The sequence below is a fragment of the Euleptes europaea genome, chromosome 7 (assembly GCF_029931775.1).
Source record: "Euleptes europaea isolate rEulEur1 chromosome 7, rEulEur1.hap1, whole genome shotgun sequence".
Classification (NCBI taxonomy): domain Eukaryota; kingdom Metazoa; phylum Chordata; class Lepidosauria; order Squamata; family Sphaerodactylidae; genus Euleptes; species Euleptes europaea.
The window spans coordinates 98,099,781-98,125,789 of record NC_079318.1 but is presented as its reverse complement, the minus strand read 5'-3'; the positions used below and the strand labels follow the sequence as shown (position 1 = coordinate 98,125,789).

The 26,009-nt window shown below is 48.1% G+C and overlaps 1 protein-coding gene across 1 annotated transcript in view; it reads left to right on the top strand.

Annotated features, from left to right (window-relative positions):
• Positions 1–2,717: 2,717 nt before the first annotated feature.
• Positions 2,718–26,009, top strand: part of SNX27 (sorting nexin 27) — a 65,082-nt gene continuing 41,790 nt past the window's right edge. The window contains exon 1 of the mRNA XM_056852560.1: positions 2,718–3,084. Within this exon, the coding sequence (XP_056708538.1) occupies positions 2,726–3,084 (359 nt within the window). The 5' untranslated portion in view covers positions 2,718–2,725. The remainder of the gene's footprint in view (positions 3,085–26,009) is intronic.

The window sequence follows — 26,009 nt, the reverse complement described above, 5'->3', positions numbered from 1 at the left end:
GATGACCTTTGTCCTGTCACAAACTCCCAGCCTAGCCTACCTCACAGGGTTGTTGTAAATGGAGGAAGGGAGAACAATGTTCTAAGGGCCACTTTTAATCCCAATGGAAGAGACAAGTGGGATATAATAGGTAATAGTGGTTTGTTAATTTTCTGGAGCTGATCTTGTATCGAATAAATTTTGATGATGATGATGTAATAAAAGTACCCTTTTGCTTAGGCCCGAAAGGGTGCAATTTACAAAGAGGTAAAATTTGATAGATAAATATTTTAGAAGGTAGCTTATTTGCCTCTCTAGATATGGGATTTTATTGACATGTTTTATTTTGTGTACTCTTTGTTTGACTGATACTGTTTTTATTACAAATTTATGTTACTTCTGATTAGATGTGTTCTATTTTGGTCAAATGACCGTAAAATAAAAAATGACTGACAGCCTTGTTCAGGTCTTGCAAACTGAGGGCAGTGGCTTCCTTTATAGAGTCCATCCATCTCCTGTTGGGTCTTCCTCTTTTCCTGCTGCCCTCCACTATTCCTAGCATGATGGTCTTTTCCAGTAACTCTTGGCTTCTCATAATGTGACCAAAGTATGACAGCCTCAGTTGAGTCATTTTAGCTTCTAGGGTCAGTTCAGGCTTGATTTGATCTAGAACCCACTGATTGGTTTTTTTGGCAGTCCACGGAATCCGTAACACTCTCCTCCCAATACCACATTTCAAAGGAACCTACTTTCTTCCTATCGGCTTTCTTCAATGTCCAGCTTTCGCACCCATACATAGTGATAGGGAATACGATGGCATGAATTAACCTGATCTTGGTGGCCAATGACACATCCTGACACTTAAGGATCTTTTCTAGCTCTTTCATGGCTGCCCTTCCCAGACTCAAATCTCCTGATTTCTTGGCTGCAGCCTCCATTTGGGTTGATGATGGAGCCAAGGAATAGAAAGTCTCGAACAATTTCAACCTAAAACAAAAGCTTTTGCGCCATTGTGCTATTTTAATGCTTTTAAATAATTTTAACTTTTTATAGCGCTTTTAATAAATTATACTTTCAGTATTTATACATAGACTCATATATATTTTCTTTTCACCCAGCCAAGGTATAGAAAGCCTTCAGCAATTTCAATTTCCTCATTGCCAACCTTAAAGTTCGGGGGAGAAAATAGACACCACTGTACTATTATCAACCGATGAGGAAACTAGTACAGGAGCGAACCAGTATAATGAAGTGCAAAAAATATTTTTATGAGCTACTGTGTCTAACAATTACGCACAAACAATTACACATACATATTAACAAGAAATCTTATACATCAACTATACAACCCATCTCATGGACGGTAAGACAAGGAATATATCTGAACAAGAGTGCAATGTCTCTCACTGTATGTATACCAATCTTCTGTATAAGTATCATACAGGTAAATGAGTAGTTCTGACAATAATAGGTTCAAGGAGGATTTGCTTCAAGGAAGATACGGCCGTTTCAAATTCTTTGGATTCTTCATCAGTCTTTCCTATGTAACAATAAATTATTTTTAAAATTGCCACAATACCTTAAAGTTCAGCTGTGCTTCTTAAAAAAAAACAAAAAACAATTTACATTTCCCGTGAGCCGCCCTCCTCCCTTCGCAGCGTCTAGGACCCCGCACGAGTCATTCTTTTTTTTATTTTTTTAAATAATTTTTTATTTTCTTCATTTAATATATCAACATAAAAAAAGTATGTAATAGTAAATAGTAATAATAAAAACAAAAACATAAAAAAACAATATCACTAATTTAACAGTAAGTTGACCTCCCCCTCTCCCGTCTAAAAATAAATTGTATAAACTTTTGCTAACGGAACTAATCCCGATGTTATTTTAACCTGTTCTTATCCTGCCCAACAATATTAAATCAATACCTAATATAGAATTAATACAAAATATAGATAAGGGATTAGAATCAGTGGTTCCCAAACTTTTTGAGCCGTGGAGCATTTTTCAGGAGAGAAATTCATCACGGAGCACTACTTTTCACCTAGCACCTATATACTAAACCGAATGACAGTAGTGTTTTTCTTTCCAGTCTCTTCACGGAGCACTGGGAGAGGTTTCAAGGAGCACTTGGTGCTCCGCGGAGCACAGTTTGGGAACCGCTGGATTAGATCAAAGAACATCCTTTAAAACACTGGTTCCCAACCGGGGGTCCGTAGACCCCCAGGGGTCCGCGAGAACTAAATTAAGGTCCGCGAAACAAAGTTATAAACCCATAATAAATTAATATTTTCAATTAAAAGTTCTCTATTATAAAATATATATATTCAACAATTATTCTAAGTTTAATGTTTAACTAACAGTTATGATTAAAGTTTATTTTCAAATTCTCGGAGTTTTTATTTTGAACCTTGGGGTCCCTGCACCGGACAAAAAAGTCCTAGTGGTCCCTGGTCAAAAAAAAAGGTTGGGAACCACTGCTTTAAAAGGATCCCCGCACGAGTCCTCCGAGCCCTTATAAAAAAAACTACATTTCCCATGCTCCTTTCGTGCTGACGTGACGGCAGGGCGGGAGGAGGGAAAGGCGCGGCGAGTGAGCGAGCGAGCGTGCGCATTGCGAGGAGGGGCGCGCGGCGGCGGCGGCTACGGAAGCCGGCCTGGGCGGCGGGGGGGCGTGGCCGGTCGCGTGACAGCCCCGCGGAGCCGTGCGTGTGTGTGAGGAGAGCGGCGTCCTGCTCTCGCCAAGATGGCGGACGAGGCGAGCGAGGGGCTGCCTCGCTCGGTCCTGCCGGGCCCCCTGCGGGGGGGCGGCGGCGGCGGCGGCGGGGGCGGCTCGTCGTCCTCGTGCTCCTCCTCGGCGGCGGCCGCCGCCTCCTCCTCCTCCTCGGCGCCCGGGGGGGCGGCGCCGCCGGGCCCGCGCGTGGTCCGCATCGTCAAGTCCGAGTCCGGCTACGGGTTCAACGTGCGCGGGCAAGTGAGCGAGGGCGGGCAGCTGCGCAGCATCAACGGGGAGCTCTACGCGCCGCTGCAGCACGTCAGCGCCGTCCTGGGCGGGGGGGCGGCCGAGCGCGCCGGGGTGCGCAAAGGGGACCGCATCCTCGAGGTGTGAGTACGGGGGGCGGGGCCACGGGCCGGGGGTGGGCGGGGCCACGGGCCGGGGGTGGGCGGGGCCTGGGAGGGGGGAGGCTTCAGGGAACTCGGGGGACACCCCCCCTCCTCCTCCTCCTCCAGGGGCCCTCTCTGCCAATGCACATGCAATGCACGCCTTTGCAGCATCTCCTTGCTGTGGTCTCCCCCCCTTTCCCCAAAACTCTGCCAGCTTCATTGGTACCCCAAAATATTGATTTTCTTTGCATGCCCGGTTTCCTTCTCACCCGAGCCTGGCAATGTCTCCTCTAACCTCTGAAGAAGTGGCCCCTGCTGGAACAATGTTAGAAGGGGGGGTGTTTCAGAGAGCTTGGGGGGACTCAACCTCCAGGAGCCCTCTTGTCAATGCAAATGCACAATTCAATGCTTTCCTCTGCAAAATCTCCCTGCTGGAACAATGTTAGAAGGGGGGGTGTTTCAGAGAGCTTGGGGGGACTCAACCTCCAGGGGCCCTCTTGTCAATGCAAATGCACAATTCAATGCTTTCCTCTGCAAAATCTCCCTGCTGGAACAATGTTAGAAGGGGGGGTGTTTCAGAGAGCTTGGGGGGACTCAACCTCCAGGGGCCCTCTTGCCAACGCAAATGCCCAATGCAATGCTTTCCTCTGCAAAATCTTGCTGCGCTCGGTGGGCTTGTTAAATCCTCCCCTCGAATTGCTTTTGTCCGTAACGCTGCCGGCTTCATTGGCACCCAAAAAGATTGGTTTTCTTTGCATTCCGTTAGAAGGGGGGATGCTTCAGAGAGCTTGGGGGACCTCCCCCTCCAGGGGCCCTCTTGTCAATGCAAATGCAATGCACACCTCAATTTTCTTTTGCAAAACCTCCTTGCTGAGGTCGGTTGGCTCGTTAAATCTCCCCCCCCCAATTGCTTTTGCCCCAAACTCTGCCTGCTTCATTGGCACCCCAAAAATATTGGTTTTCTTGGCATACCCGGCTTCCTTCTCGCCCAACGTGACTACTAGCCTCTGAAGAAGTGCCCCCCTAGCTTCTGCTGGAATAACTTTAGAAGGGGGAGAGGCTTCAAAGAACTTGGGGGACCTCCCCCTCCAGTGGCTCTCTGTCAGTGCAAATGCAATGCACGCCTCAATTTTCTTTTGCAAAACCTCCTTGCTGATGTCAGCCGGCTCATAAAATTCCCCCCACAAAAATTGCTTTTGCCCAAAACTCTGCCAGTTTCATTGGCGCCCCAAAATATTCATTTTCTTTGCATACCCGGCTTCCTTCTCACCCAAGCCAGGTAATGCCTCTACTAGCTTTTGAAGAAATGGGCCCAGGTCCCCCAAAAATCTTCTGCACAGAATAATGTCTTCTTATGCTTTAAAAGTGACCACTGGACTCCCTTTTTGGTTTTTTGCTGCAACACTCTGGCACGGTTACCTCCCCTCCCCCGGAATTTAAATAGTTTAGAAAAGTAAGCCCTGTTGAGGGAATAGAGTTCATTGCAGTCTGGAAATCCTTTCTGGGATTGAGGCTGGCCTAGATGAACCTAGGCTGTCTCTGCGGCCTGTCCCTTTGGCTTCTGTCGGGTCGCCCCTCGTCTGCCCTTCCCATTTCCCAACTCGCCCTAGTTCATGTTTCCCCACCCCGTTGTATGTATTTTCACATGTGTTGTCTTTTCCAGTCCTACTGCTTCTCTCCACATAGAACAAGGATTTGAAAAGGGAGCGCGGGATGGGGTGTGATCCTTCTCCTGGCAGCCTCCCTCCCCTCCCACAGTTACAAAGTGATCCCTCTCATCCCTGTCTCTTGACTTCCCTTTTCCTCTTATTTTAGCAGACTTGACAGCAAGACCCCACCCCCCAAAAAAAGAATGGAGGTCTGAGCAGGGCCAGAGTTGGAGGATCCCCGCTTCCCCATGTGGAAGACGAGCAGGCCTGGTGACAAGTGGGATGTTCTTTCCTTGACTATGATGGGGTCCCCCCCCCCTCTGCTGTTAAGTACGGCTTCTGGTACTGAACACCTCGCCAGCGTGGTGTAGTGGTTAAGAGCGGTGGTTTGGAGCGGTGGACTCTGATCTGGAGAACCGGGTTCAATGCCCCACTCCTCCACATGAGTGACAGAGGCTAATCTGGTGAACTGGATTGGTTTCCCCACTCCTCCACATGAAGCCAGCTGGGTGACCTGGGGCTAGTCACAGTTCTTTTAGAGCTCTCTCAGCCCCACCTACCTCACAGGGTGTCTGTTGTGGGAAGGTGATTGTAAGATGGTTTTATTCTCCCTTAAGTGGTAGAGAAAATCGGCATATGAAAACCAACTCTTCTTCTTTCTCCTCCTCCCCTCCCCCTCCTTTGGTGAGCATGGTTTATGGGAAATAATTAGGGTTTCATAAATTCTTCATGAAATGTAAGCCACTCTGAGCATTTGGAGAAGTACAAAGGGAAGCTTAAAAAAAAACAGACGGGAATCTATATGTTCTTTGTTGCAACCTATCTCTTATCATGTAGGATCGCCCCCGCCCATCTGGTATGCTGCCACCTGGTTTCATTTAGGTGTAATCCTCCCTGCCCCCCACAACGTTTCCATAAGATATCCTTGAAGGGGGCGGGTAAGGATGGGGCTTCAGATTGGGGAAGGGCATTTGCCCCCCAGTGGTAAACGGTTGGACTGAGACCAGTCCTCTCCTTCCCAAACTGTCCAGGAAACCTTTCTTGATATCCTGCAGGATTAGAGAATGGCTTCCTTCCCAAGCATGGAGTTACAGAAGTGTGGGGCAGTGGAAACAGGTGTAGGTGTTTTCTTGCGCTCCATATTTCTCCCTGCCCCTTGATCTTCCAGCAGGAAAGGTTAACAAAAATGTTTTATGTAGTTCTGGTAATAAACTGTTGACAAGAAACATCTCTGCCTTTTTAATAGGGGTAGAAAAGAGTAGGAGTCCAGTAGCACCTTAAAGTAATAAAATTTCTGGCAGGGTGTGAGCTTTCCTGAGCCACAGCTTACTTCTAGGGATACACCTGGAATGTGATTCCATCTATCCTTAAGGAGAGAGGAGTGAATTAGACACACAATGACAGTGTAAATGTAAAAAGCAAGTAAATGACAAAAGCAGGCGTGATTGGATTAAGAGTGATATGCAGAGGGGTGGTAGGCGTGGAGAAATCAGCATTGGTAATGAGACAGACATCCCAGATCTCTATTAAGTCCCTATGCATAGTCTTGAGCTTCATTATTAATTGTTATTCTCTCTTTCTAATCTACCTTTGAAATCCCTTTGTAGGAGAACAGCTACTCTTAAATCAGCAACTGATTTAATAGGGGGGAAGTGTATTAGGTTTGAGAGCTTTTAGTAGATCTCCCTGTGGTCATACAGGCATGCTCCTTTAGGATTCTGCAATTCTTTGCCCTCTGGCTGTGCAGCTGAAGAAACATTTTGGAGTGCTGGATGACTCAAAAACTATCCACAAGGGCAGTGACCTTTGTGAGGTCAGTTATCAGTTCTTCAGTCTATTTGGGGCAGTTTGGCAGAAGGAAGAAGCATGTCTCCAGTACAGTCTGTTTGTTAAGAAATGTTCTTGTGAGCTGGAGAAAATACCGACGACTGGCGTTTTCCATTGCCTGAATTAAACCAGGAAGGATTGCCAACTTATTCAGCCTGGTAGGGTGGGACAGGGGAGGTATGTTTTTTATGCACTGCTGTTCAGTGGCTGATTGTTTCATGCACTCCAGGAAGGGGGCCTTTGTATTGTCTGCCAGGAATGGTCTCGGTCAATTCCCCTTATGAAGGACGGAGCCATAGCAGCTCCAAGAGGAAGTGAATCTTCCAATGCAGGGCTACTTCATGAGTGGCCTCGAAACAATTCTCTGAATTAATAAATATGGTGTGGGATTACGACCCAAAACCCTTGGACTCTCAGGAACCAGGGAAAGTAATCTAGGGGACTGGATGTCAGCAACGGTCTCTAATTGAAACACCTCTTCTCATGAGGCAAAATGGAAGGTGTAAATTCTACTCTGAAGATGCCTGCCACAGCTGCTGGCGAAACATCAGGAAAGAAAATACCAAGACCACGGTCACACAGCCCGGATAACCTACAAGAACCAATGAACTCTGACCGTGAAAGCCTTCGACAATATCTACTCTGAGGGTTGAAAAAAGTGAATTGGGCAACTCTTTCAATTGTTGGAAGACATCAAAGTGATTACTGTTTTTTTGAATGGTTATTTTGGTCATAGCTGTTATGAGTGGAGGGGCTGTAGCTCAGTTTGTAGAGGATCTGCTTGGTGTGCAGAAGGTCCCAGGTTCAATCCCCAGCATTTCCACTTAAGGAGACTAGGCAAGTAGGTGATGTGAAAGACTGCTATCTGAGACCCTGGAGAGCTGCTGCTGGCCTGAGCGGACAATTCTGACTGTGATGGACCAAGGGTCTGGTTCAGTATAAGGCAGCTTCATGTGTTCATACGTAGGCATTTTATTTTCAGCCTCATGTAAAAACCAACAAACAAAACCCCTTCAAGTCTTTCTGTGTGCATGAAGCTGCCTTCTACTGAACCAGACCCTTGGTCTACCAAGGTCAGTATTGTCTACTCTGACTGGCAGCAGCTTTCCGAGGCTTTCAGGTGGAGGTCTTTCACATCACCTGCTACCTGATCCGTTCTTTAGCTCAAGATGCGGGGGATTGAACCTGGAGCCTTGAGTCTGTCTGTCCGAAGTGCACATGTTGCTTAAAAATAAGGCGTGCCTGTGTTCGGCTTGCCTGCCGAAGGAGTCCGTGTAAACGCTAAAGCTTGGAGATTGTAAGAATTTTGGACTTGAGCGGGTTACTGGCTTGTGTTGTTTCTGGAGTGAGTGAACTTGGCGGTGCCCGTCACTGGGCTGAGAAAAATATTTCCACCTTTTCAAGGTGCCGATGTTGTATCTGTTAGGCGGTCAGGCACTTGAACCTTTCCCCAGCCCTAACACAGCAGTGGGTTCTGTGAGTGTTGACATTACAGAGTGATTAAGAAGAGAGGCTGTGGTAGAGTGCATGTTTTACACACAGCAGGTCCCCGATTCCATTCCCAGCATCTCCTGTTGAAGAATCTGTGATAGTGAGGAAGACCCTTCTTTGTCAGAGACCCTGAAGAACAGCTCTCAAGACAGAGTGGGTAATGCTCAGCTTGATGACTGAGCTGGATCAGGCCACAGCGTCCAGCATCCCTGTTTCCCCACAGTATTTATTATTTATATATTTATTTACACAATTTGCTTCCCGTCCTTCTGCCCTTACAAGGGCCACCAAGGAAGCAAACAAAGTGCAGAAAAGAGCAACCAAAATGATCAGGGAACTGGAGCAACTGCCCTATGAGGAGCTGTTAAAATGCTTAGGGCTGTTTAGCTTGGAAAGAAGGAGGCTGAGGGGAGACATGATAGAGGTCTATAAAATTATGCATGGTTTGGAGACAGGGAGAAGCTTTTCTCCCTCTCTCGTAATACCAGAACGAGGCGTCATCTGCTGAAGCTGGAGGGTAAGCGATTCAAAACTGATAAAAGGAAATACTTCTTTACACAATGCTTAGTTAAATTGTGGGACTCCCTGCCCCAGAATGTGGTGATGGCTGCCAACTTGGGAGGCTTTAAGAGGGGAGTGGACATGTTCATGGAAGAAAGTAGTATTCATGGCTACTAGTTAAAATAGATACTAGTCATGATGCCAGTTAAAATAAAACAAAAGCATAAGGACATCGTTTAGGAAGGAGGAATCATTGAGGGAATGCCAAACAAAACAAAAAAAGTCTTCACCCACAGACGAATCTCCTCAGGGAGAGAGTTCCAGACCTTTGGTGCCATGACCGAGAAGGCCCTGGCCCAGGTTACCACCGGCCTTCTGACCATGGCAAATCAGATGCCCCAAGGCCAAAGTCCTGTTTCTTGGTTTGGAAAAAGCTTTCCTCAACAGAGTTCCTTCAGAATCTGCTCTTGCTTCCCAGCAGCTGGCATTTGGAGGTACCGTATATTGCCTCTGGAGTTGCTGGCTCAATATATGACTCTATAAAAAATTTTTTTAGAAATACATGCAGTCCTGAGCATGGGTTGTGGGATGGAAGCAAGGCTGTTGAAATCCCTCTCAGCCCAGTTTCATTTTCCCTTTGCCAGACAGAATTAAGAATTCTTTCTTGACTTACATGAGTGTTCGTGGGTGACCTGAAGCGCAGGGACCGCAGCAGTTGGGAGAGCTACTGCTTAAAGACTGCTACGGTTGTTTGGTTGTATGGGCCGTGATTGCAGTGTGTTCGGCCACTCGTAGATTATTGTGTGAACATTACAGTTTTCCTTTTGGAGTTTATGCAGAAGCACTAAAGGCCTTGCAGAATGGGGAGAGGTGAAAACTGGTCCAAATCTAACATCAGATTAGCGAATTGCAGTGAGCACATTTGACCCTTGAAACGACAGATCAAATTCCTCAAGGGTCGTTAAGATCTTCCTTGTCCTTTAGAGCTGCTGGTGGAGACTTTGGTCTGTGACCCTTCAATGTGTGTGAGGTGTTTTAAGTGCCTTCAGGTCACAGCTGATTTATTGCTACCCCTCATTTTATAGAGGTCTATAAAATTATTCATGTTTTGGAGAGAGTGGACAGGGAGAAGCTTTTCTCCCTCTTTCATAATACTGGAATGCGGGGTCATCTGCTGAAGCAGCAGGGTGAGAGATTCAAAACAGATAAAAGGAAGTCTTTCTTCACACAATGCATAGTTAAATTGTGGAACTCCCTGCCCCAGGATGTGGTGATGGCTGCCAACTTGGAAGGCTTTAAGAGGAGAGTGGACATGTTCATGGAGGAGATGGCTATTCATGGCTACTAGTCAAAATGGATGCTAGTCATGATGCTTACCTATTCTCTCCAGTCTCAGAGGAGCATGCCTGTTATCTTAGGTGCTGTGGAACACAGGCAAGATAATGCTGCTGCAGTTGTCTTGCTTGGGGGCTTCCTGGAGGCACCTGGTTGGCCACTGTGGGAACAGACTGCTGGACTTGATGGGCCTTGGTCTGATCCAGCATGGCCTTCCTTATGTTCTTATGATTTTCAAGGCAAGAGACATTCAGAGGCGGTTTGCCATTGCCTGCCTCTACATGGTGACCCTGGACTTCCTTGGTGGTCTCCCATCCAAGGATTAAGCAGGGCTGACCCTGCTTAGCTTGTGATATCTGACGAGATCTGGTGAGCATTGTTCTTCCAAGTCATGGACCTTTCGTTACAGAAAAATAAACCCTTCTGGGTTGCCTTGAAGCGTGGGTACCGCAACAGTTGGGAGAGCTACTGCGTAAAGAGTGTCACGATTGTTTGGTTGTACGGGCCGTAATTCCAGTGTGTTCAGGCACTCTTAGATTATCGTGTGACTGTTCCAATTTTCCTTTTGGAATTTATGCAGGAGCTCTAAAGGCCTCGCAGAAAGGAGAGAGGTGAAACCGGTGCAAAAGTAATGTCAGATTAGCCTGGCCTTGGCAGTTTTAGAATCGGTTACACCAAGATGCAGACTTGTTTTTCTTTTTCTGTCTTTATTACTGGTGTGGAGAGTTTTGTGTGAAAAGTAAAGACAATTTGCTTTTCTCTACAGAGTTACTGCAATCTAAGTGGGCTTAGACCGTGGTATAATAATTCTTAACAGTAGCAGGGTTTTTTTAAGGGTTTGTTGTATGTTTTGCTTTGTTCGGGTTTTTTTTTTAGAGTTGATAATTGGACATTGCCTCGGGCACAACAGTCGGTAGCGAGGCCCTCACAGATTTTATAAATCTTTTAGCGAAATAGAAACTGGGTAGGAATGCTGAAACACTCACATTTAGCGAACCCTTGGATGGGGAAACTGTGAAAGCAACTAAGCCTGCTGGCATTAACCCCGGTGGAACCATTTTTTGTTGTGGTTGTTTTAGTAGCTTGAAGATATGGCCACCCGATACATGAACACGTGAAGCTGCCTTCTACTGAATCAGACCCTGGGTCCATCAAAGTCAGTATTGTCTACTCAGACCGGCAGCAGCTCTCCAGGGTCTCCGGCTGAGGTCTTTCCCATCACCTCGCCTAGTCCCTTTAACTGGAGATGTCGGGGATTGAACCTGGGACCCTTCTGCATGTCGAGCAGATGCTCTGCCATGGAGCTACAGTCTGGAATGCACTGATTAGGTTAAGATTCACTGCATCAATGAAGTAAATAAATAACTCTGGTGGTGTTGGAGGAAAGAGAGCAGGTCGACCCACTGAGGGTGTTCTTGACTGAGCTGGTATCAAACCGTGCTTAGTTAATGCTTACAGTGAGTGAAATCCTTTTTCGAAAGCCTTTCTTCATGATGGGGAGGGTCTGTGGCTCAGTGGTAGAGCCTCTGCCTGGCCTGCAGAAGGTCCCAGGTTCAACCCCTGGCATTTCCAGTGAAAGGGACTAGGCAAGAGATGAAGGGAGGTGTTTTTAGTGATGGGTCTTATTTAAGCTTTATGGTCTTATTGTTCAAGACCTCGGTCTAAGAACAGGAAGGAAAGAAGGAAGGAAGAAACCAGGCAGGTAGGTGATGTGAAAGACCCCTGCCTGAGACCCTGGAGAGCTGCTGCCTGTCTGAGTAAACAATACTGACTTTGATGGACCAGGAGTCTGGTTCAGTATGAGGCAGCTTCAGGTGTTCATGATCTGTGCAGCCATTAAAAGAAGGAAAATCAATTTGTGATCTCTGTTTTCTTCATTTTAATCCCACCCTTCATCCAACGATTCCAAACCTCTCATTTTATTGCCCTTCCTCGTTTTATGCTTGCAACGGCCCTGCAAGGTAGGTGATGGTGAAAGAGAGCGACAGACACGAGGTCGCCCAGCGAGCAGAACGAAGAGGTGATGCCACAACTCCCTGATCGTGCTTTGCAACTTTAAAATCCCCGTGCTACCCTTGCTGCGTGGCTGGTGATGGCTATTTTGGGTCTCAGGCAGACTTTTCCCAAGGGGCGATTCCCGGGACTGAACTTTGAGCATACAAAAGTTGCGCTCTGCCACAGAGCTGGAGCCCTGAACCGGGACCAGTCCCCTCAGTGGCATGTGGCCACGCCACAATTAATTTCCAAGCTGCGGAAGCTGTAGAAACCACTTGTTGAGGTCACGCACTAGAAAATTCATTAGGGATGTGTTTTTGCGTGGGTTGGTAATTCGTTTCTTCTCAGTTTCATCTTCTTGCCAGTTCCTGTGCCCTCTTCCCTCTGGCCGTGTGCCGCATTTCCAAAACAAACCCTACCTGAAGGGGGTGAGTTTGCTGCTCTTCCAGAAGTTTCTTTCCAGGCCTGGAGGGAGATACGTTGGTTGGGCGGTCTAGGATTGCTCTTTCATAGGCACTAAAGCTCAAGTGCTGGGTGGGGGTATCAGTCCCTCCAGCTCTTTTGGAGACTAAGAGGAGTGTTTCTCTGTGTGTTGTTGTGATGATTGATTAATGCTGGGGCCCCTTGCATGGGTGTTGAGAGAACAGGCTTCCCTGTTGCAAGGAGGTGCTGAGATGTATCGCTGTGCATGGAAGTTGGTATCCAGACTCGTTCTGTGGAAAAGTGGAAGGGAATAGCTTTGAAGTAGCTGTGGTGTCTTTCGGGGTGGGGGCCAAACAGTGGGAAGATTGCATTGGGGTCCTGATCCTGGTCAAGGAAGCTCCCCCCCTTCAACTGTTTAGTTCAGTGGTTGGTTGATTATTTGGGGGAGACCGAGGCACATTGTGAGAAAATAAAGAGTCACCGGAAAAGGTAGTTATGCTAGGAAAAGTTGAAGGCAGCAGGAAAAGAGGAAGACCCAACAGGAGATTGATTGACTCTATAGAGGAAGCCCTGGCCCTCAGTTTGCAAGACTCGAGCAAGGTTGTTAATGTTAGCACATTTTGGGGGTCATTCATAGGGTCGCCATAAGTTGGAAGCGACTTAACAGCACTTAACACACACACACACACACACACGGGTGTCTGGCTATGGTAAGGTAAAGGTAAAGGTCCCCTGTGCAAGCACCGGGTCATTCCTGACCCATGGGGTGACGTCACATCCCGACGTTTCCAAGGCAGACTTTGCGGGGTGGTTTGCCAGTGCTTTCCCCAGTCATCTTCCCTTGACTCCCAGCAAGCTGGGTACTCATTTGACCGACCTCGGAAGGATGGAAGGCTGAGTCAACCTTGAGCTGGCTACCTGAAACTGACTTCCATCGGGTTCGAACTCAGGTCGTGAGCAGAGCTTTTGACGGCAGTACTGCAGCTTAACACTCTGCGCCACCGGGCTCCTGCTGGCTATGGTAAACATGCCTTTTTACATGTTCCGTAAGGTGTTTCCCTGGTGCTCCTACTGGTTGGCCACTGGTCTTGCTGGAGGCCTGTTCGGAGCAAGCCTGGGTGCAATGTCATGCCAAGCGGATGCTCGGGTGCTAAGCCTTCCCCGTAAGTATTAATACTTACTCTTTGCTTCAGTTCTGTTTAGATTTCTGGTGGGTTTGAATCCAAATCCTCTTGCATTCTCTGTTGGATGTCCCGTCCAGTTGATTGTGTTGACTTACTTTTAGTCCCCATGAAAAGGGAGGATTATAAACTATATAGAAGAAGAAGAAGAGTTGGTTTTTATATGCCGACTTTCTCCACCACTTAAGGAAGAATCAAACCGGCTTACAATCACCTTCCCTTCCCCTCCCCACAACAGATACCATAGAATAGAATCATAGAGTTGGAAGGGACCACCAGGGCCATCAAGTCCAACCCCCTGCACAATGCAGGAAATTCACAACTACCTCCCCCCTCCACACCCCTAGTGACCAGAAGATGGCCAAGATGCCCTCCCTTTCATCATCTGCCTAAGGTCACAGAATAACATTGCTGACAGATGGCCATCTAACCTCTTCTTAAAACCTCCAGGGAAGGAGAGCTTACCACCTCCCGAGGAAGCCTGTTCCACTGAGGAACCGCTCTAACTGTTAGAAAATTCTTCCTAATGCCTAGATGGAAACTCTTTTGATTTAATTTCAACCCGTTGGTTCTGGTCCGACCTTCTGGGGCAACAGAAAACAACTTGGTACCCTCCTCTATATGACAGCCCTTCAGGTACTTGAACATGGTTATCATATCCCCTCTCAGTCTTCTCCTCTTCAGGCTAAACATACCCAGCTCCTTCAACCTTTCCTCATAGGACTTGGTCTCCAGACTCCTCACCATCTTTGTTGCCCTTCTCTGGACACGTTCCAACTTGTCTACATCTTTCTTAAATTGCGGTGCCCAAAACTGAACACTACTCTAGTTGAGGTCTAACCAGAGCAGAGTAAAGTGATACCACAAGAGCAGAGTAAAGTGATCTGGACACTATACTTCTGTTGATGCAGCCCAAGACTGCGTTTGCCTTTTTAGTTACCGCACACTGCTGACTCATGTTCAGTGTTTGGTCTACTAAGACCCCAAGATTCTTTTCACACACACTACTGCTCAAACAAGTCTCCCCCATCCTATAATTATGCATTTGATTTTTCCTATTTGATTTTTCCTGTGAGGTAGGTGGGGCTGAGAGAGTATGACTAGCCCAAGGTCACCCAGCTGGCTTCATGTGGAAGAGTTGGGAATACCAACCCGGTTCACCAGATTAGCCTCCGCCGTTCATGTGGAGAAGCGGGGAATCAAACCGGGTTCTCCAGGTCAGACTCCACTGCTCCAAACCACCGCTTTTAACCACTACACCATGCTGGCTCTAATTCTACAATTAAATAGTGGAAAAGAGCAAGAATCCAGTAGAACCTTAGACTAACAAATTTTTTGGCAGGGTATGAGCTTTCGTGAGTCACAGCTCACTTCTTCACTGGACTCTCACTCTTTCCTTACTGCTCCAGACAGTCTAATACGGCTACCCATCGTGATCTATAATAAAATAGTGTCCACTTGCCTTCCATAGTTCCTGGAACAGGCATGATAGAGAGATGGTTGGGGAAAACCCACTTCTTTATTGCTCATGCCTGCTTCTGTTTGTTACTTGAGTAGTCCTAAGGCAAAGGTTTTGGGCTCTTGAAGAAACAAGGGGTTGGTTATTGGAGAAGGGATCAAGTGTCTTTGGACTGTGATTTCCCCCTTCTATGTGTCAGGGAATGGTCTTCAAAGCTCCTGTCTTTGGGGTAGTATTTCCTACACTTATTTGGTCTTGGGCAGCATTCTTCACCCCGTCAGGGCTTTCAAGTGGGTCATGAAGAGGGTTGCAAGCTCTGGGTTTGCAAATACCTGGATATTTGGGGGGGTGGAGCCTGAGGAGGGCAGGGTTTGGGGAAGGGAGGGACTGGAGGGGCCCATACAGGCCAAATAGTTCAACTGCCTGCTTAATACAGGATCAGCCTAGATCATTGGACTAGATGGCCTGTATGGCTCCTTCCAACTCTATGATTCTATGAACACCAGTTCAGTTTAAAATATTGTCGAAGGCTTTCACGGTCAGAGTTCATTGGTTCTTGTAGGTTATCCGGGCTGTGTAACCGTGGTCTTGGTATTTTCTTTCCTGACGTTTCGCCAGCAGCTGTGGCAGGCATCTTCAGAGGAGTAACACTGAAGGACAGTGTCTCCAGTTCAGTTGTTCTTCGGAGAAGTTTGTCCGCTGTTTCTGATCTCCCCTTGGCAGAAGCTGCTAAGGAGCTGCGGAGGCGGCAGGGGGATTCCTCAGAGTGCAGTCTGAAAATCTCTGTCCTAAAGCACTGCGGAGGGGCCTTGCCCGTCAACCCACCTCCTGGGGAGGGCCGTGGCTTAGTGGTAGAGCATCTTGTTGGCATGCAGAAGATCCCCAGTTCAATCCCCCGTGGGGTCTGGAGATCAAGTCCTATGAGGAAAGGTTGAAGGAGCTGGGTATGTTTAGCCTGAAGAAGAGAAGACTGAGAGGGGATATGAGAACTATCTTCAAATACTTGAAGGGCTGTCACATAGAGGAGGGTGCCGAGTTGTTTTCTGTTGCCCCAGAAGGTCGGACCAGAACCAGTGGGTTGAAATTAAATCAGAAGAATTTCCATCTAGACATTAGGAAGAATTTTCCAACAGCTGTTCCTCAGTGGAACAGGCTTCCTCGGGAGATGGTAAGCTCTCATTCCCTGGAGGTTTTTAAGAAGAGGCTAGATGGCCATCTGTCAGCAATGCTGATTCTATGAACTTGGACAGTTCATGGGAGGGGGGCATATTGGCCATCTTCTGGGCACTGGGGGTATGTGGGGGAGGTAGTTGTGAGTTTCCTGCATTGTGCAGGGGTTTGGACTAGATGACCCTGGTGGTCCCTTCCAACTCTATGATTCTGTCTAACTAACTAGGCAAGCAGGTGATGGGAAAGACCTCTGCCTGATACCCTGGAGAGCTGCCGCCGGTCTGAGTAGACAGTACTGACTTTGATGGACCGATGGTCTGATTCAGTATAAGGCAGCTTCATGTGTTCAAGTTTCCCATACAAGAAGCTCCCTCTGCAGCCCTTCTGTTCTTGAACGGTTCTGCTAGTTCCGGAGCCTGGGACCTGCCTCGTTCCTTGCCCTGTCCTTGACGGATGTGGTGAATCATTGGGTCATATGCCTGCCTGCGCTATGGAACAATGGCTAACGTCTTTATCATGCAGTGCTGAGGCAGAGATCCTTAAAAGGGCGATTTAAATCCGTTGTGGCTGCAGGGAGCACAAAAAGCAGATTGATGTGGGTTTTTTCCCAATGTCTTCGGATGACTCAAGTGGATCTTCTGCCTACTGTGGAGGAAGAGCCGCCTTATCACCTCTCCGTCCCCGCCCAGGTTTCATCCTGCTACCCATCCTGTGGCTTCAGCGTTCTTGGAGCGGTGAGAGAAGTAATGGTGGAAATATAAAGTGTCTTTTGCATAGGCCTTAGCTCAGAGGTTCCCCGACATTGTGCCTGTGGGCACCATGGTACCTACTGACAGCTTTCCTGGTGCCAGCCAAGTGCTTTTAGTAAGTGGGTGGGATCAGGTGGAGGTTTTTAAGCAGAGGTTATGTGGTCATCTGTCAGCAAGGTTGATTCTGTGAACTTCGGCAGATCAGGAGAGGGAGGGCAGGAAAGGTTGCGTCAGTATTTGGCTTTCGTGGCCCTTCCTTGCATGCCCAAGGTAATGCTGATCGCCACTTTGGGGTGAAGAAGCAATTTTCCTCCAGGCCAGATTGGCCAGGGATGCTAGGGGTCACTGGGTGTGTGTGTGGGGGAGGCAGTTGTGAATTCTTCATTGTGCAGGGGGTTGGTCTAGATGACCCTGGTGGTCCGTTCCAACTCTGATTCTATGAGGTAGAGATTTCCCCGCAAGGATTATGATTGGTCATTGGCGTTTTGATTGGCGTTGCAGATTTTAAAAAACATTGCTTTGGCAGCAGCAGCCACCACAGCACACAAATCTTCTCTGTGTGACTGAAGGTAAGCTGTGACAGCCATTTTGTGGTTGGCTCCGCCTCCTGCGGCAGCCATTTTGCGGTAGCCATTTTGTTGCTGCACCTGCTGTGCCGTGTCAGAATTCCAAATGTGCCCGCAGGCTCAAAAAGGTTGGGGGTCTCCTGCCTTAGCCTCTCTCTCTTGCTGCCCATTTTGGCAGTGGCCCTCGGCTCTTGGTTGAAAGCTCTGGAAGAAGAACCTTCATGTCACCTGGGCATTTTGGGGCAACCCTTGTGTAAAGGTGAGCCCCTCCCCGGGAGCATGGGGCACCCGGAGCGGGGAGTGTCCAAGCTCCAAGAAGGGGGAGCATCCTGAAGCAGGCGAGGGGGACGAGGTGTGGGTGGGCTGAATGGGCCTTGGCTGAAGATCCTCGGGGTGGTCTCCCTAGGATTTGTGGGGTGTATGAGTGAGGCGGGGCCCTCACTGCAGTGTCCCCCCCAGTGCGACTTGAGGAGAGGGAGACACAGAAAGAGCTACTGTATTTACTCAATAAAGCCTCCTGGCGTAGTGGTTAAGAGCGGCTGACTCTCATCTAGAGAACTGGGTTCGATTTTCCCCTCCTCCATGTGAGCGGCGAACTCTCAACTGGAGAACCGGGTTCGATTCTCCCCTCCTCCACTCAAGCGGCGGACTCTCATCTGGAGAGCCGGGTTCGATTCTCTGCTCTTCCATGTGAGCTACAGACTCTAATCTGGAGAACTGGGTTCGATTCCCCTCTCCTCCACGTGAAGCCTGCTGGGTGACCTTGGGCCAGTCTCAGTCCTCTCCGAACTCTCTCAGCCCCACCTACCTCACAAAGGTGTCTGTTATGGGGAGAGGAAGGGAAGGTGTTTGTAAGCCAGTTTGAGACTTAAAGGTAAAGAAAATTGGGGTATAAAAACCAGCTTTTCTTTTCATCAAAGGGCGGGTGACCCTGAATGTCAGGTGACCCCCTTAAAAATGTTAGACAGGTGACTTATTGGCCATAACTAGAAACTTTTATTTATTATTTAATTATTTACATTATTTATAGTCTGCCTTTCTGGGACATCCAGAGGACGATGCAATAGGATTTGACTCGTAGAGATCTGGAAAACCAACCAGAGGTGAAGCGGAGCATCAGTATTAACATGGCGCGTTAATTGAAAGCCAGAATTACACAGTAGAGGCCTACTTAAAAACCACAGACAGTCTGAGCTATCCGCAGTGGTATAGTCCACAGTCCCCCTAACCCTTTACCGCAAGCGTTTCTGAAACAGAGTGTTTCAGCGCAGCCCGATTTCCTGTGCAAAAAGCCCTCCTGAATAATTCCGCTTTACCTTGCTTGCGGAAAGCCAGGTGGGGAAGGAAAATTATGCAAAGGTAAAGAAAACCTCTTTTTTTCTGTGATGGCATACCTGGGAAAAATCCTAGGCTTGCATTTGAGTAAATACAGTGCATGCTTTCTTCCCCTTCTAATTCCGTGCCTCAGCTCAGTGAGGAAGGACAGAAAGTTAGATACAGCAAAATTTAAAGATTATGGAATTCCCTCACCAGGGAGATTGACTAGAAGAAGAAGAAGAGTTGGTTTTTATATGCCGACTTTCTCTACCATTTAAGGGAGCCTCAAACCAGCTTACAATCACCTTCCCTTCCCCACAACAGACACCCTGTGAGATAGGTGGGGCTGAGAGAGCTGTGACTAGCCCAAAGTCACCCAGCTGGCTTTGTGTGCAGGGGTGGGGAAACAGATCCAGTTCACTAGATTAGCCTCCGCCATGTGGAGGAGTGGGGAACCGAACCCGGTTCTCCAGTTCAGAGTCCACCGCTCCAAACCACTGCTCTTAACCACTACATCATGCTGGCTCCAAAGCACAGCTCTTAACCACTACTCCACACTGGCGCTCACGCAGTCCCCTCTCTATCATCGTCTTCTGGCAGCGGGTGAAACTTCTCTGTTTTGTCCAGTGTTTCTCCACTGATTCTAACTCGTGTGTTATATATATTTGTATGGGTCTTTAATCTTGTTTTAATGTTTAGTGTTTCCTGCCTTGGGGAGGGGGCTAAGTCGGGTGGGCAGGCAGCTGAGAAATGTTTTAAATAAATAAAAGAAGCTCTCCTCTCTAAGCCGAGAGAGGCAGCCGAAGGTTCTGGGTAAATATTTAGTAGTTGGTTTTTTTTGTTTTGTTTTTTACCAAGCATGAGCAGAGCAGAACGGTTCCAATTCCTGCAGGCAGATCTGTACCTCTTAAAGATTTACGAGTAATTCACTCACTACCTATTACCTCTTCCTAAGGGAGTCTGGGTTTTGGGGGTTCTGCGAAAGAGAGGGAAGCCGGAGATCTCTAACTGAATCTGAACATCCTCAACAGGTTAAAATTCTTAGAACTCTTGCAGGTGTGTGTCTGTCTGTTGAGGCCTGAAAGTTAAACCAGTATAAATCTATGTAACTCTCGTGTAAGGATGACCTGTGTGTGTATTGTGTCCTCCCCCCACCCAGTAATGGCTTGAAAAATATTCCAGGTTATATGTAAGACACCAAAAGTAAATTTTGCAGAGCCAGTACATTGCTTTTAAGCACTGTCATAGAATCATAGAGTTGGAAGGTCATGTAGTCCAATCCCCTGCACAGTGCAGGAAATTCACAACTACCTCCCCCTCACATCCCCAGTGACCCCTACTCCATGCCCAGAAGATGGCCAGGGTGCCCTCCCTCTCATGATCCACCTAAGGTCATAGAATCAGCATTGCTGACAGATGGACATCTAGCCTCTGCTTAAAAACCTCCAGGGAAGGAGAGCTCACCACTGTTCACACAGTGGCCAACCAGATGCCTCTAGGAAGCCCATAAACAAGACATAAGAATGGCCATGCTGGATCAGACCAAGGCCCATCGTCTGTTCACCCACTGGCCAACCAGGTACCTCTAGGAAGCCCACAAGCAAGATGACTGCAGCAGCATTGTCCTGCCTGTGTTCCAAAGCACCTTATATAATAAGCATGCTCCCCTGATCCTGGAAAGAATAGGGATGCAGCATGACCAGTATCCATTTTGACTAGCAGCCATGGATAGCCCTCTCCTCCATGAACATGTCCACTCCCCTCTTCAAGCCTTCCAAATTGGCAGCCATCACCCCAACCTGGGGCAGGGAGTTCCACAACTTGAGATAATGAGTAGTGAGCAAGCAACTTGTAAATTTGTAAGAGGTGCAGATTCTCGATAGGGGCTCTTCCAAAGAACAATTAAACTTCACAGCCTCTTCCTAACCAGGCTGATTTACTTCCGAATAAGTTTACAGAAGGGTTTGCAGCCGTAGATAAGCCGTTTTCTTCCCAGTCGTGATGACTCTCAGGGTGGAGGCAGCTTTGCGAAATCCACACACTTGGTCTCTGACAAGCAAGGCAGTCTGCGTGTGAGTGAGGATTATTTACAGTGCTTGCACAAAGGAGAGGTGCCAGAAAATCAGTTCCGAAGTGGTCAGCAGTCTGACTAAGGCCAAAGCCTGTCTCTTCCTCTTTTGTGTGTGTATTGGGCCTGTTGCTGTGATTTACAGCTAGGGGCCTTGTGGGATACGTCTGTTCCTTCTGGCCACTGCGTTCTGGTGGGCAGAACTGGATTTGGGAAGCAAGAATATAAGTCGTGCGGCAAGGGGTCATGCCAAGCTGGAACGTGTCCAGAGGAGGGCAATGAAGATGGTGTGGGGTCTTCCTCGGGAGGTGGTGAGCTCTCCTTCCCTGGAGGTTTTTAAGCAGAGGCTAGATGGCCATCTGTCAGCAATGCTGATTCTATGACCTTAGGCAAATCGTGAGAGGGAGGGCATCTTCTGGGCATGGAGTAGGGGTCACTGGAGGTGTGGGGGGGAAGGTAGGGGGTTGGACTAGATGACCCTGATGCGGAGTATCTGCGTGGCATGCAGAAGGTCCCAGGTTCAGTCCCTGGCATTTCCAGTTAAAAGGACTGGGCAGTGTGTGTATTGTGCCGTCAAGTCGCTTGCGGCTTATGGCGACCCTATGAATTTTAGGACCACACAAACATCCTATTGTTCACAGCCTTTCTCAGGTCTTGCAAACTGAGGGCCGTGGCTTCAATTTTTCCTAGCATTATTGTTTTTTCCAGTGAGTCTTGTTTTCTCCTAATGTGCCCAAAGGCTGGGCTGTAGGTGATGCGAAACACCTCCGTCTAAGAACCTGGAGAGCTGCTGGCCGCTTGAGTAGGCCACACTGACCAAGAGGGGCCGGCGCTCTGATTCAGCATAAGGTTGCTTCATGTATTCTTGTGAATTTCCATTTAGCCAGCATGAGTAACGCTCATCCTTAGACGTGCCCTCCGTGATATTTTTTTGTCCGTTCCATAAAAAGTCCTAAGCTGGCGGCTGTTACCACGCCTTGTGGTGGTGAGTTCCACAGGGTATTACACACAGCAGGAAGAAATACTTCCTCTTGCCGATCTCAAGATTACCGCAAATGAGTTTCGCGAGGTGAACTCGAGTGTTAGTATTATGTGCGAGGGAGACCGTTTCCCTGTTTTACACTGTTCACAATATTATTAATGTCTTATCACAGGGGTCCCCGACCTTTTTGAGCCTGTGGGCACCTTTGGACTTCTGACACAGTGTGGCGGGGGGGGGGGAGAGGGCACTGCCACAAAATGGCTGCCGCAGGAGGCGGAGCTAGACACAATATGGCTGCTGCAGCTTACCTTCAGTCACAGTGACAATCCTTGTGCGGTGGTGGCCACTGCTGCCAAAGCAGTGTTTTCAAAAATCTGCACCGCCAATTAAATCTTCCAATGGCCAATCAGAAGCCTTGCTGGGCAGAATCTTTACCTGGCCCCACCCAATTTAAAAAAAAGCACTTGGTGGGCCCCATGGTGCCTACAGGTACCACGTTGGGGACCCCATCCTTAGTCGCTGTCTTTGTTTCTAGACTTAAGTATTCCAAATGTTTCTGCCAGCGTGGTGTAGGAGAGTCAGCGTGGTGTAGTGGTTAAGAGTGGTGGTTTGGAGCGGTGGAGTCTGATCTGGAGAACCGGGCTTGATTCCCCACTCCTACACATGAAGCCATGGGTGACCTTGGGCTAGTCACAGCTCTCTTAGAGCTCTCTCAGCCCCACCTACCTCCCAGGGTGTCTGTTATAGTGAGGGGAAGGGAAGATGATTGTAAGCCAGTTTGATTCTCCTTTAAGTAGTAGAGAACGTCGGCCAGCCGTTGATAAAAACCAACTCTTCTTCTTCTAATCTGGTGAACCAGGTTGGTTTCCTCACTCCTCCACATGAAGCCTGCTGGGTAACCTTGGGCTAGTCACAGCTCTCTTAAAGCTCTCTCAGCCCCACCTACTTCATAGGGTGTCTGTTGTGGGCGGTGGGGAAGGGAAGGAGATTGTAAGCCGGTTTGATTCTTCCTTAAGTGGCAGAGAAAGTCGGCATATAAAAACCAACTCTTCTTCTTCCTCACAAGGCAGGTGCTTCAGTGCCTTGATCGGCTTGTTCTGTATTCTGTGCCTTTTCTGTCTCCGGTATCCTTTTAGAGCTGGGGTGTGTGTGTGTTGCAGGGCTGGATCTCTTCTCAGCCATGAAACTGCTTAGTGCAACATTGGGCAAAAACACTGCTCTTTCGCCGCCTCTGTTCTCTATCTGTAAAATGGGCACAAGAAAGAGTTGGTTTTTATATGCCGACTTTATCTTTTAAGGAGTCTCAAACTGGCTTACAGTCACCTTCCCTTCCCCTCCTCACAACAGACACCCTGTGAGGTAGGTGGGGCTGAGAGAGCTCTAAGAGAGCTGTGACTAGCCCAAGGTCACCCAGCTGGCTTCATGTGGAAGAATGGAGAAACCAACCCGGTTCACCAGATTAGCCTCTGCCACTTATGTGGAGGCGTGGAGAATTAAACCCGGTTCCCCAGATCAGACTCCACCTCTCCAAACCACCGCTCTTAACCACTACCACACTGCTCTTAACCACTATACCACGCTGGCTCTCATGTGTGTTGTTCGCTGGTACAGGTCGCTCCGAGGGGCTAGCGTTTCGCAGCGCGGCCCTACGGAAAGTTATTCCAGTCCACGCCGATTGATCGCAGCGGACTCAGGCTGGAATAACACTGCAGTTCTTAGCCACGAAGAACGGATCACTGATATGCTCACCCACGTGACACATTTCTCAAAGCTCTCGGCCCTTGAAAACCCGCTCCACGGAAACTCAGACTTGGCTCTTTGACTGATTTTTTGCATAATTCATTCCACCGGCATATATTTTTAGGGCAGGAGGCGGGAAGGGATTTTTACTGCTCAAAAGAGCTTCACTATTATAGGGAAATGGATTTCGATAGTATGGCCTCAGGGGATTGGGCCAGTTTTGAGGCTGGCACATATTAACCCAAAGATGTGCTTTTGAACTTATTTCACTTGCCATGAGCTGATCTCTCTCTCTCTGTGTGTGCATGCAATGCAAATAGGTTTCCAGGGGAGGGGGGGGGGCTAGATTGGTGGTCCGGAGATGTGGGACCTCAGAGGTAGCTTGTGGTCCACAAAAGTTCTCTCTCTTTCTTTCTTGCCCTTGTTTGTGCGTGGTGTAGTGGTTAAGAGTGGAGGTTTGGAGCAACGGAGGCTAATCTGGAGAACCGGGCTAGTTTCCCCATTCTTCCACATGAAGCCAGCTGGGTGACCTTGGGCTAATCACAGCTCTCTCAGCCCCACCTACCTCACAAGGTGTCTGTTGTTGGGAGGGGAATGTGATTGTAAGCGGGTTTGATTTTCCCTTAAGCAGTAGAGAAAGTTGGAATATAAAAACCAACTCTTCTTCTTCTTATGGTGTCCCTCCAAATTTCCCACAGCGTTTCTCTTGTAGCCCCAAGGTTGTGGGAGATCAGTTTAGTTCCTTCCCCTTCATTCTTTCAAAAGCGAGTAGAAAGCTTCCTATTTCAGCTTGATTACATCACTTTGGTTTCTTAAAAAAAAATTTTTTTTACTGCAGCTCTGCCGGTTGAGAGAGGTTGGTTGTCAATGTTTTGGTTTATAAATCCCCCTTTGCAAATTTTAAGGTAATTAAAAAACTCCTCTTAAAATAAAAGCTGTTCTAAGCAACTAAGAGGACTAGAAACTTGATAAGGGGAAAAACCAACCAACCAATGGAGAGAACCGTGTTCTACGTTATCTGGTTATTCTACAGATTCTTGGAATTGGGGCTATCTAAAATCCCACATGGTTTGCACCCCTCTTCAGCGTGGTGTAGTGGTTAGGAGTGGGGGACTCTAATCTGGTGAACCGGGTCTTATTCCCCGCTCCTCCACATGAGCGGTGGACTCTAATCAGGAGAACCAGGTTCAGTTCTCCCCCCTTCCACATGAAGCCTGCTGGGTGACCTTGAGCCAGTCACAGTTCTCTCTGAACTCTCTCAGCCCCACCTACCTCACAAGGTGCCTGTTGTGGGTAGAAGAAGGAGATTGTAAGCCGCTTTGAGACTCCTTAAAGGTAGAGTAAAAATGGGGTATAAAAACCACCTCCTCATCTTCTTCACGCTTGTTTGAAGACTAGCAAAAAAACCCAACCCCCAGTAATCCAGATACTCCAAGGCATGGAGCATGTTTTGGTCATACAAAAGATGGGGTGGGGGTTTTCTTTGGGGAGGGGCTGTGGCTCAGTGGTAGAGCGTCTGCTTGGCAGGCAGAACGTCCCAAATTCAATCCCGGGCATCTCCAGTTAAAGGGACTAGGCAAGTAGGTTATGTGAAAGACCTCTACCTGAGACTCTGGAGAGCTGCTGCAGGTCTGAGTAGACAGTACTGACTTTGATGGACCGAGGGTCTGGTTCAGTACACGTTTGAACCTGGGACCTTCTGTTTAGCAAGTCGAGGCTCTATCTGAACCACAGCCCCTCCCCTAGGAGGCAGTTCGGAGAGAACCGTGACTGGCCCAAGAACACCCAGCAGGCTTCATGTGGAGGAGCGAGGAATCAAACCTGGTTCTCCAGATTAGAGTCCACCACTCAGGTGGAGGAATAGGGAATTGAACCCGGTTCTTCTGATTAGAGTCCGCCGCTCTTAAACCACACTGGCTCAACTCACCCACTTTGTTACTTTCCTTCAGCGTAGTCCTTACAGTTTCAGTGAGGTCTAGAAACTTAAGTTTGTCTAACAAGGAAGAAGGCTGGATGCAGGGGGTACCAACTTTACCCTGTACCCCGGTGTAGGGCTTGTTTAAGTGCATGTTGACTTTACTGGACCCTTTTTAGAAAGAAAAAAATGAAGATGCGCAGTGCACAGAGAGGGACAAAGGCACCTGTCTCTTTCAGTGTCTCTGCTGCATCACTTGGACTGGTTTCAGGCCCCAGTCACAATGGAAATAGCTGGCAGGGTTTAGGCCGCGCTTGAAGCAGCCTTGCCAGAACTGAGTGTTGTTAACGTGGTTTGTTAAATTAAAATCCCCTTCGCGTCGAGACTCCTGCCTCTGTCTGTGCCCACGTAAGCAGAGACAAACCGGGGGGTTTCTCTTTTTTGTTTCTTTGCTCAGGAGCATGATTTTCTGCCTCCATCCAAAGCGCGTCTCAGCTTTTAGCTTATTTTCCTTTCCAACATCCCTACAGAGTAGATTAAAGCAAAGGGGGGAAGAA